The sequence below is a fragment of the Spodoptera frugiperda genome, chromosome 20, assembly GCF_023101765.2.
Source record: "Spodoptera frugiperda isolate SF20-4 chromosome 20, AGI-APGP_CSIRO_Sfru_2.0, whole genome shotgun sequence".
Taxonomy (NCBI): Eukaryota; Metazoa; Arthropoda; class Insecta; order Lepidoptera; family Noctuidae; genus Spodoptera; species Spodoptera frugiperda.
The window spans coordinates 6,024,559-6,037,094 of record NC_064231.1 but is presented as its reverse complement, the minus strand read 5'-3'; the positions used below and the strand labels follow the sequence as shown (position 1 = coordinate 6,037,094).

Here is a 12,536-nt window from a genome sequence, read left to right as displayed (position 1 = left end):
TCATTATTTGTAGCCCGATGTATGTGACAATAGTTTGTGCTTTATATTACACTAGTTGTTGTTCGTGACTTCGTCTGCGTAGAATTATGACTAATGGCAAAATTAGAGTATTAGTCTTTCCCAAGATACCTACATTCCACGGCTGTAACAAACGTCATCTGAATCGATTCTGTACCTAAGTTACATTTATTGTGAAATAATGAAACACAGCTACCCATTAGGGTAATGAAATACGTGATCTTACGAACTACGTCTAGTTACTTTTCATAGCATTTTGTCTCAATACAAGTTTACAGACTCTTGCGAACTATAATGAAGTTCTAAAAGAGAATTAAAAGTTAAAAACAAAACAGCAACATTCATGTTTACATTTTAAACAAAAATAAACAGTTCATTACGTAGTTAAATTAAATTTTCATTGCAAAACATTTCGCAGTTGCTTATGAAACTTGAACCAAGTCCGACGACCCGAACGAACTCTATTACCTATGTCTGTTGGTTCTGTCCATAGGATCATGAATATGCAAGTATTTGGTTCGTAATTCCAGCCTCTGGGCATGGACGTAGCCTCATATTGTCGCTAACCACAAAATGCCGTGTAATCATCGAACCAATTAGACAAATGGATCATCATTATCGTCGTGATCCCGCTTAAAGTAGGACGCTTCGATTTAAACAGCAAAACGTTTCCAAACCGATTTTGACATTAACAATAAGGAGTTAAGTATATGTTGTAATTACGTGTTACAACTGGGAACTGGGTCAGGTTTTTTTTTTTTGGAAAAACCTTTTTCCTCTGTTACATGGACGCAATAACTTAAAACATTGCTTTTGTTTACACTGAAAATAAGTTATGTGGAAAACCGTTTTAAAAAACACGGACTAAAAGACATTTGTTGTTTTACATATTGCTTAAACTAAGTGTATTTTTTTACAATGATTTCAGTTAAAGTCATAGCATTTATTTCAATTATATTATAATCCTAAATAAGGCACTTTTGAAACGTCAAATTGACGCTTCGAATGGAGAAGAACGAGCAAGAAACTCCATCATTACTCTTTTTAAAAAAAGTCATTGGATTTTTCCCCCTCAATATCTCTGATACATTATTTGATCATTTACCTATTATATATATATATATATGTAGGAATAATGTAACGATAATACAGCATCAAAACTAATGGGTTAATAAAACCAATTTGTGAAGAAAATAAAATAGCGGGTTATTTCAAACATAGTACCCACATATGTACACTTACAACTTGAAATATGCTTTTATACAAATAAAAATAATATTTAATTTAATCTTTCAAATAAAAAAAAATAACTGCTTGATGCCACAGGATCCCTAGACTGCATTGGAATAAGTTTCATCAGTTTAAAGCATCTGAAAGAATTCAAAATTAACGAAACTGTTTTCAAAACCGTAATTAAAATTTGTTAGAAAGGTCAATTCATTGCTAGACTTTCTAGCATTAAATCTCCAGACTACTATATCACTACTAATATCCCAAAAAACTTTTAACTAAAGTTTGGACGTCCTGTGGTTTGTCTAATAGGACTATAAGCTTCAGTGGCACCTACTGGTGAGAACAAAAATGGAAACTGTCATTACAGTAATGGCCGTTATCTAGCCATCCCATCTGTCAAAACCCTAGCACTACTGCGGATATTACCTTACCTACAAAGAGATATCACTGGGGACAGGTTCATTAACTATGTTTTAAAGTAAATAGAATGGACATTATAGTTGTCTTTAGAAGTAAATTGAAACTTGTTGTTGTTGATTCTATGTAAAACGTCAGATTCAACAGGAAACTTGAAGAGCTATCCCATTTCAAAATATGGCATATAGTTAAAAAAAATATGAACCATAAAGTAATTACTTAGGCGCCATGAGCTAGCTATTTTTACCGTTGTAAAAAATACAAACTTGTAAAAAATAAACAACACAATTACTTGATTATACTAAGTCCCTGGTTGCACTTGTTAAAGCACCCAAAACCACGTTTATTTATCTTTTCCCAGCCTAGCTTAAATTAACTTAAGTTTGCTCGAACGACTGCCAACTTCGCTTTGACCTACTTTGTAAAGCGTAGGCATTTGTAATTCATAAAACTCATGGAAAGCGTAATTATAGGTGACGGTAGACGCGCGAATTGTAATGTGTTTAAGTGACATCAGACGGTCTGGTAAATTAATTAATGAGTTCACGCATCGATTGTTTGGCTGAAGCTTGTAAATTCGTTTCTGAAAATCGGAAAAAATCGAATCAAGCAGCTGTTTGATTCGATTTTAGATTAACGGATAGCCAGAATATTCTATTTTAGCATTTATCCTGAAATAGAATGCTTTTTGGATTTTATTTTGATCGAGATCTAATTTCATCTTCTAATTCTAATTTCATCCCTTATTGTCTTGTATACCTTGCAGACATAACATCACCCACGTATTTCTTAATGGTGTAGGTAAAGGTGTAGGTGTACACCTACGTGTAGGCTGTGATTTTATCTCCGAAACCTCATTTAGCAGACATAAATGATCTCTCTATCATATGAAAAATAGTGACGTATTTTCGATAATGTATTTTGATTGTCTTATCTGTATGAATACGGTTGCCACATACCGTTTCACGATCTTTACATTTACGGTGTGTATAATAGTCCTCGTTGTTTTCAATCATAAAGAACTTAAGGTTATTTTTAATACAAGAGAGTATACTATGCCAAATTAATTAAAATAAAATGCTGAAACACGACGCTATTTAATTTATATTTTACTAAAATAAAAATATATTTCCAAAGATATGACAAATTATAACAACAATGTAACCACGCAGCTATTCAAATTTCGGAGTAGGAAGCTCTCTCCTCACGTGGATCGTAGGGGTAAGCCAGTAAATCCTACAATAATTGGATTTCATGATAGAATTTTGTGAACATGTTTGACAATGTTTAGAATTTTGGTTCAGAAATTGTGAGCACACAATATACTACGCATGTTCCTAAATCCTTCCATGATTTTGTATACCCATACAATTTCCTTGAGTCTTGAACGTGGCTTAGGTGTTTGACTCCTTCTATATATGTTCTGTCATTTTTGTTGTTATGTTGACAAATAGTACTCGAAAGGGTGAAAAGTATTTATTTAGGTGACTTTGGAAAAACAAAGTTTATAAAAAAAAAATGTTTTGTTGTACAATCATGATATTATGCTTTAGGCATATTTCAATTTAACTTAATTATCCAAGTTTCAAAGTTAAACTTCAAAACTTATCCATAAATAATGAATATTCGTCTGAGAGCGATTGATTCCAACAAAGTTAATTAGTACGGTCACATTGCAGATGAAACTAGTTCCAATTTCATCATAATCTTGCAGAACTGCTTCGGGATTAAGCACGCTCCATTCATAATTCCTTATTACAGATTCTGAATACCTTATGGGTCAAGTATTTGTGAGTGTAACTGAGAATGACATATTGAATGAAGTTTTCTATTTATTTTGAGATTTCAAAATTTGGAACAAGCACCTAGCTTCTCTGGCATACAGACTGACAGACAATTCAATTTAACGTTTCAATAGGGCCTAATTAAGTATTAATTGAAATAAATGTTTTGACTTTGACATTGACTCTGTTTTTAGAAATAAAGATGGGTCTAAATTCCTAGTCTGCCTACGGCTTTTCACCACGGCTTGTGTTTTACATTGGCCACGAGTTTTCCCAACAATAGGAAAGTAGGTTTAACTTTTTATAATAATTTCTTCACGTAAAGCGTCAAAACATTAGCGTTTTAAAACTGCAATGTCCAACACGCAAATATGTGGTTTATGTAAGCACGTAATTAGTTTTCATAAAAAAAATAATACAAGAACGTATGCAATTCTAGCACTTCCAGTCTAATATTTTTAATGGCACGATGCCAAACTCTTTTGTCAACATTACATTTTTAATACAGTTTTTTTATTGTAAAATTGTGATTGTAGATATTATAGAAGATAGTGATAATTAAGGTTGGGTTTCTCACATAATAAAACAACAGGGTGTTTGACCTCGGTTAGAAATTAAAGGAAATCTATGCAAATATTTAATACTAACTTTCCTTGCCTGTTTTAATGAAGGCTGTAAATTGATTAAGTTTTATTTTACTTTTTAATGGGAAATTCCATCCACGCATTTTAAGCATCAATACACCTAAGGAAAACATTTTCCGTGTTAGGTTTTAGGAATTATTTTTGTCAATGTAGATGGTCTATTGGTATATAACATATCCGATTAAAAAAAAATTGCGGGAGGAAAATAGGAATTAAGAATTATGAAAACCTAGTTATGATTTTCCGCATAGTAGTACTACAGCCCAACGTATCTTGCTCAACAATCGTACTAGCTACCAATAAACCAATCATCTACCATTGAATTCTACTAAAATATTTTTAACGTAAGATACAATACATAATGAACTTCCATTAAGGCCGGTTGAAACATTTTAGCTAAATGTCCATTTTGTGTCCTTTATCTTACTTAGGCCGAGTTCACACTGACTGTTTTCATTGTTATTTAACATCTACGTTTATGATTTTTATAAATATTCTTTATTGGAGTAATAAGATTAGTTAAAAAGTAAGAAATAAATATTAGAAAATTTATAATTTACTATTTTCTAAACTTACCTACGTTTAATTTTTAAAACTATGACACATTGTTTTACGAAAATAAATGTTTCTTTTTTATATTTTACGACTGGGAGATTGTATTTTCCAATTTTGACATAAAGCTCTCTGGGGGTGTAGGCCAAAATTGTATTGAGACCGATTGCTAGTTGCCGAGCATGAGATTTATAAAATAAATCACTCGAAAAATAAAAACAACAATGGAAGTGACAGGTTTCACAAAAACAAACCGTTTTTAACACCTTATTAAGAAAATACAATTTCTGTGTGTCGTAGCACCTGATATGGGTACAATTTTTACATGCAAACCGAATTCAATACAGATTCCGATATGAAATAAAATTATATCGTACATTCTATTTAGTTCTATCAAAAAATAGCCTGCAATTTGAACACACGTAATGCATAAACAGGTTACAATGTTCAAAACAATAAGTAAATGAGTTATTTTGGATTGTGACATTTTAGGCCCCATGTTCGTACCTTTACTTCTATTATGTGCTATTATACAGTATTAATTAATGTCATGTGAATGTACTACATCTAAAACATTAAGCAAATGGATTCCTTTCGTGCGATCGTTAAACCCCTGCATTATATAAATAACAGCCCTATTTCCAACCTTCCATTCCGACTCTGATTACGTTGCTGTTAAAACCAAATAACAGTTCTCCATAATGAAGATACAACTAGTCAATAAAATCTTAGAGCACATACTGTTGTTGTACCGGCGAATGAAATATACTTGTAGGAATCTCACGGTACACGGCCCCAGCTACCTCGTCCGTAAAGACGTACACATCGTCTACAGAATTATATACTTCATTATATACGTGCACGTGTGGATCATAGCCGTCGCTACAATACGCAAGTACTACGATCATTATCAAGAAAACACCATTCGCTTCACGACGCGCACTGATTACCTCGACTGGAATACGACATTTGCTTCAGTTACCGTTTGCGAGATTGCAAACATTGAGAAAATATGGACACTTAGCAAGCTATTCGACATGCAAGAAGGAGATAAGTACGATCGATTCCTCGCCGAAATTATATTCTTCAGTGGCACTTGTTTCAGTTGCACGTCATCATGCTCAAACACAACATTGTGTTCACGTGATTATTCCGCAATAGTGTCAAAGTTCCGCACGCCCTGCAAACACCTCTTCAAATCATGTAAATGGAATGGCCGCGATATTAACTGCTGTAAACATTTCAAACCTCTTCAAACGGAATACGGGACGTGCTATTCAATTAACAACAAGCACGTTGGCGGAAATCACAAAATGTTTTTCACGTCCGCCCTAACAAAAAACCCAGAGGCGGGAGTTCTCGAAATAACTCTATCACAAGATTACGAGTCATTCATCCATTCACCTGAGGACATACCCTTTTGGAATATGGAATATGATCGTAGAATAACGACGCTGTATGGAGCCGAAGCTACTGTGAGGTTTTCAATTATGGATGTGGTGAATGAGCCGGAAGTACCTTTGATCGCTCCTGAGGTACGTCAATGCAGATTCCCTGACGAGGTTCCAGGAAGCTACATAGCTTTCAAGCAATACAGCTATTCTGTGTGTATTATTCAATGTCGGATCGAGGCCCAACTGAAGCTTTGTAACTGTACACATCACTTATCTCCGGTCCAATACAAAGATCGATACTGCGGCTTGGAGGGATTAAAGTGTTTAACGAAACATTACCAAACGTTGAGGAAGCTGCAAGTTCCGGGCACGAACGAAACGGGTTTGAACTGTGATTGTTTACCTTCGTGCACGGAGCCGGATTATAACGTGGTGTCGAAGAAGTTGCTTGAGCCTGAAAAGGAGTTAAAAGTTAAGCCTGCCCGGTTCATACTGAATAATAGACCTTACCAGCGAGTTACTCGGCAGGTTGCGCGCACCACGCTAGACTTGGTCGTTGCTATAGGAAATTGTTTTGGTCTTTGCTTTGGCGGATCATTGTTATCGATCGTTGAAATAATTTACTATCTGTGTTTTAAACGCTGGAAGTTTGCGTAAATATTATAGCAAATGTTTTATTTCAAGTTAACAAAGTTTCGTCGTTAAGTTTGCGGTTTTTATGCACCAAGTTTTCCTCAATAAATGTAGCGAGTGATGCTGATGTAGTAAACCAGTAATACGAGTATACAAATAGAATTTACGAAAGAAATTTATCGAAGCCAGCTGTTGGCCCATTTCAGTTAAGTCCATTCGTCCGAAACTCGGGCAGACAAAGTCGGTAAATAAGTTTCGTAAAGCGGCAAGTTACACGTTCGCCGTTAATATTAGCAACAGAAATAGTTTGCGGATGATGTTTGTTATTAGTTTTTATGTGTTACTGCTGTTTGGAAGTAGTTACGAATGTTGGAGCTGTTGTTCATTGTTGTATCATATTGTCTTAGTACGAATTACTGTTGTAAAGAATTGATATTTTTGCGGTTTCTTTTTACTTCTTCAACCCTTACAGGCTACGATGTAGGATTTATAAGCGGCTTGGGAATTGACCCTGTTCATTTATACAGTCAAGTATTTTAAGTTGATAAATAGGTTCCTTTTAATTCCCTACAGAGTTAGTTGAAAACTTTTAGTTTTGTTTTGTATACATTATACTTTCTTCTACAGTAATGCTTCTTTAATTTTAAAAACACATTTCCAAAATGTAGTTAAAATTATTAAAATGAAATTTTGAAGTAGAACAAAATGCCAATTTTAGGATTACCAAAAACAATTTCTTAAGATTACAAAATCATGAATATTCGTTTAATCTTTATAGAAAAAGAAATGCTTTAAAGTGGAACCATTATTTTTTTTAAATATGCTAACCAAAATGTTTCTTTTCCATTTTACGGTTGTTTATCACTTAGTCGTAATCCTAATTTTATGTAAAATTCTCATAATCACAAAACAGTTACATTTCGCAACGTAATCTACTGAACAGATAGGATTTTAATAGTAATACCTGCGTTGTCCAAATTACATTTACGTTTCGAGGGAAACGATTTTTTTATCTCTTATCTCTTTATTTACATTTAAGGAGTAAATTTGAATCGTTTTTTCTTTTTATTTATAACATTTTTAGGTTATAGTCGTTTTCATTTACGGGATGTGGTCATTACAGCGATTTGCCAATAACTTTTATATTGTTATTGTCTATATTAAATGATTGTAATTCTGTATCAATAAATCACATTATCACATTATATATATGTGAAAGTTTGTTTGGATGGAACGCGAACGGATTTTGATGAAATTTGGTATATAAACTGGGTATAAGCTGACTTTTTATCTCACGGGAACGCGGGTGGAGGCTGCCAAAAGCTAGAGTCCAATAAAATTAATGGTAACTATAAACGTAACTAACTGCCGCACTGAGACATTAAATGATTACTTAAACTAATCCTTAGTAACGATTTTGTATAGCAAACAATTCCTAAGGATTGATTTAAGTAACCATTAAATTACTTTGAGTACGGCGTTAAGTAACACTCTGTTTTGTTTGTTCCAGTAGATTACTTTATATCTTACTTTTGTAATAAACAAACAACGACAAAGTTATTTTATTTTCTTGAAATCTTTAACAAAAGTTATCATAAGTCCGTTTCTGTTTAGAAAACATTGGCAAATAAACGACTTATTCTACATCAGCGCTTCCGATAAAAAAATCGTGGACAATACGATATTATTATTCATATTTCTCTTCATTCCATCTGATTTGATAGAATCAAACATACATATAAGTATATCATTCAACGTAGTTTCCAATTTCCTTTGGTAGTACCCAAAAGTTTGTCCTTTCATAAGGAATTTAGATCTCAATATGTGATGGGAAGGGTCAATTTTGTCGCAACGATTCCTTACCGCTGACGGACCCAATTTTTGACAGATTTCTGAATATTATTGAAGCGTTGAATCAGATGTAACTAATGATAAGTGACCTTATTTTTCAAGTTTTATCCTTGAGACCCTAAAACTATGTAAAACTTTGGGAGATAGAGACAGTAACTCTTTATCTTCTATCCCTTTAAGATAACTGCTTTAAAATTAATTGTTACTTTCGAACTAATTTCGACTTTCCAGCCTCTAAATTGTTTTGGAGATAGATCTTAACTCTGACGTCAGACTTTTAACTTTTGCTACGCCAAGAAGATAATGTAATAATTGAAATTCATCCTATAACGCATCCTATAAATATTTATTAACTTAAAAAACTCTACTATTGTCAAGCCCATCGGAGCTTTTGATCATAAAGTTGTAGATATTTGTCAGAAATTATTAATTACAAAGTATTTTATGTGAATAGCTGCCGAAATAGAAAGCATTCATTTCAAATTTTATATGTACCGTATGTAATCCATGAAAAAATCCAATCATCGAATCGAATCAACTTCACAAATAGTGTATAATACACATTTGAAAACGATTTAAAATTTAAAGATTTTATGTGCAATGTCATAAACCAAAGATCCACATAAGGCACTTGATACCAACAGAAGCCCAATTCGCAACAGTTATCAAACAGGATCTATAACATGGTAAAACAATTACAAACTTCACAACTATTTACTTAAACGATCTAAAACAGTTGTTGCTGAAGTTGGGAAACATTAAATGTATCAGACTTCAAATTGAGGGGTAGTGTAATTCGAGGTTCCTCTGTTGTAGGCAGGACTACCTATTACTATGGAACAACTTATCTACCTACATATATTAGGTGTCGCGTAAATAGATATAGGTAGTCAAAACTTAATAAATGAAGAAATTATGTAAACTTGTGACGTTTTTAATTACACATCTAGTTTATTATTTATTCTTAAATTAACACTAGACAATCTTGTTTGCTAAGAACATAGTACGACTATTTTCCGATCTATCAATAAGTCTAAAAATGAATACGTTTTTATCAATACAAGTTTGGGCAGAGATATCGTGACTGAATACGGCCTTCACAGTCTAACCAAAAATTATTTATAAGTAGCTACCGTAATAAAACTGCCATATAATTACATTGAAAATGTATCGTTTGAAATTCTATTTCCAGAAGAAAATAACTACCTATTAATGAGGAAATAATATAGAAGAAGTATACCCAAATCTTTCATTTCCCAATTAAATTATTCACTTCAAAGATTTCCTTAATAATTATCGAATTCTGTCAGTCGAAGTGTGTCCGAATCATTTACTGAAATATTATCTTAAAATACCAATTTTCCTTCTCAAATTATTTGATAATGTATTTTTGGAATATTAATTTGTAACTAATATTATCAAATCGTAATTATATTAAATCATTATAATACGTTTACGCTAATTATAATCTTGTAATACTAACACCAACATACAATATCTTCCATTCGCTATAATTCTTAATCTGAAATACGAATACAAAATACTATAAAACTTGAATTACCAAAGATTTTCTTGACAAACGGTTTAAGTAAGCTTTGTATTACCGAGCGTTTATACTGAACACTCAGGTGACAAGTTGGAGAAAGACAATACCTATTGTTCCTAACGACAGCTAAAGGGAGAAACCTCGTCTCAGGCTTGCAATACGTAACTTACTTTGAAATATCAAGCCTAAAGGTACGATAAAGGATTTGTAATACGTATTTTGTTTTGTAGTAGACAATTTTAGTGACAGTAACTACAAGATCTATTCTGAAGTTTTATCTTACTAATGGAAGGCCAATCGTAATATGTATTTTCTTTTTACCTGATAGTAGTTCGGGTATTTTTTGAGAGATTTATCACTTATTTCACAGTATCTAGATTTAGAACTAGGAAGAACGTAATTATGTATGCACTATTCGCCACATAAATTTATTGGGCATTTATATGCAGGTGGTAAAATAGACGCTTAATAATACAAATCAATTATAACATACACCTTTTCTACAAGACATATCAATCAATTGTTAAAGTTAACAGGCGAGATAGCAGCCAAACGTCGACATGTAAAAATAAAAATAAAGTCTTACTGATTATGGATCACATTGGATATATATTTATGGGATGTACAATCCCAAAAACAGTATACCATCTAATAACGTAGTCGTAAGCTTTCCAACATGAGTTCCCTTTAATTCCGTCTACATAAAATCAAGTCAGTATCGAACAAGCCAAAAAATATACACAAAAAAAAAACAATCAACCGTCTCATCGTTACCGTCAGGTAGGCTTTAACAGTATAATGTATTACTTCATTAGATAGTCTTGTGGCATCAGATTAATTTCCCGTACAGATTGTCTGAACAAACGGTGTGATTGACCTGCCCGTCTACTCCGACTTGCGAACTCTATTATTCAACCGCTTGCCTACCATCTGTTTTGTGGTGCCTGTTATTTCAGAAACCATTCTCCATTCTCACTTCTCAAGATCCCTCTGTGACTTGTTTTAAAATTCACAATAGGACAGCAGCCTTGAATCGAATTGTTACCGAATAAAAAGAATTTTTGTTTGCTACATTGTGTATTCTTCTACTTAGAGTTTCGTGTTTTGGTGTTAGTTAGGTTTGTTTTTACATGATACTTTAAGTAGCATCAAAAGTTTGTTAGTTAGTTTTGTTAGGAATAAGTTGTAGTTAAGAAGAATCAAGATTTATGTACCTATATTAGAATTAGAAAAACAACATGAAATACATATTATATTACGTAATCTCTTCATAAACTATTATAGCCAATTAAATACATTCTTGCTGGAAGATAAGCACTAAAGATTATTAAACCCTCAATTTTATAAAGATATACCGACTATATAAAAAGCTTAAAAGTTAGGTCAGGAATTACGATGGTATTAATTATAATAGTCAATTTAAATGGAACCAGTGTTAATAAACTTTTGATAGTTCATATCTTTTAGAGTCCAGCTCTGGTTAAGCCACAAATGAGTATTATTTTCGTTTATTATCTATTATTTTAAACCATTTATTATTATATTTCCACACTTAAATTCATATTTTAGTCTTTAAAGAAGACTAATCCTCGACTAGCGTAAGTCATTTATGTGGTGATCCAAACTAACTATACATATAACAGCCAAAAATGTTATAGGTATTAGTTTAATGTATTAACATTGTTTTAATGTATAAACGCTTACAGATTTCATTGAAATTCAGGACCACTATAAAGTCAAAGTCAAAATCAAATCATATATTCCAATTAACCAGAAATAGCTACTTTTGAAATGTCAACAAATATAGAAGTACTCAAATAATAGTCTCTGAGTCTGTCCGTAAGTGAAGCTAGGCTACATTTCTCCTAATACCTCTGAATAATAACTTCTCAAGTGCAATTAAGCTTTCTATATACAAACGAAACTTCGTTAGAGATAGTTCGCAACTCTAACTCGCAAACCTAACAAACTTCGCTTCGATAGCAACTAATTATTGGAATCTAACCACCGAATTAATAATGTACAATACATGTTTAATGAGACTGAATTTGTGTTAAATATATGTTGGAGAAATTATTAAATAGATAAAATAAAACGTAATGATGTTATTACTATACCTCTTAAACGGTAAAAGTATAAATAGTTATTTACGACAAAAACTAATTCGCATCTGAGAATTATTTTATGGTGTGTAATTATATACGGTACTTATTTTCTTTCAAATAAATGTTACTAGTACTAATTAAGTAGTATAAAAGTAAAGCGTTAATTTCACCCTCTTTACAATAAATAAAATCGTCTTTTTTCTAGTACAATTGCATAAACACCTGTGTATCTAAAGTTTACCATATATTTCCTCAAATAATCACCGTACGTTTATCATAACCTACTTACACGAACCTACAACATGATCCGATTATTATTAATGTTCTTACTGGTGTAATATACTTACTGGGTAATGGAT

General features: G+C 32.3%; 2 protein-coding genes across 13 annotated transcripts in view; both read left to right on the top strand.

Annotated features, from left to right (window-relative positions):
• The window catches only part of LOC118281882 (uncharacterized), a 173,360-nt gene that overhangs the window by 53,839 nt on the left and 106,985 nt on the right, over nucleotides 1-12,536 (top strand). The gene's annotated exons all lie outside the window — the stretch shown is intronic.
• LOC126911975 (sodium channel protein Nach-like) lies at nucleotides 5,238-7,143 on the top strand. Its single transcript, XM_050701704.1, has one exon. It carries the CDS (start codon nucleotides 5,350-5,352, stop codon nucleotides 6,697-6,699), a length of 1,350 nt encoding a protein of 449 aa, XP_050557661.1. The 5' UTR covers nucleotides 5,238-5,349; the 3' UTR covers nucleotides 6,700-7,143.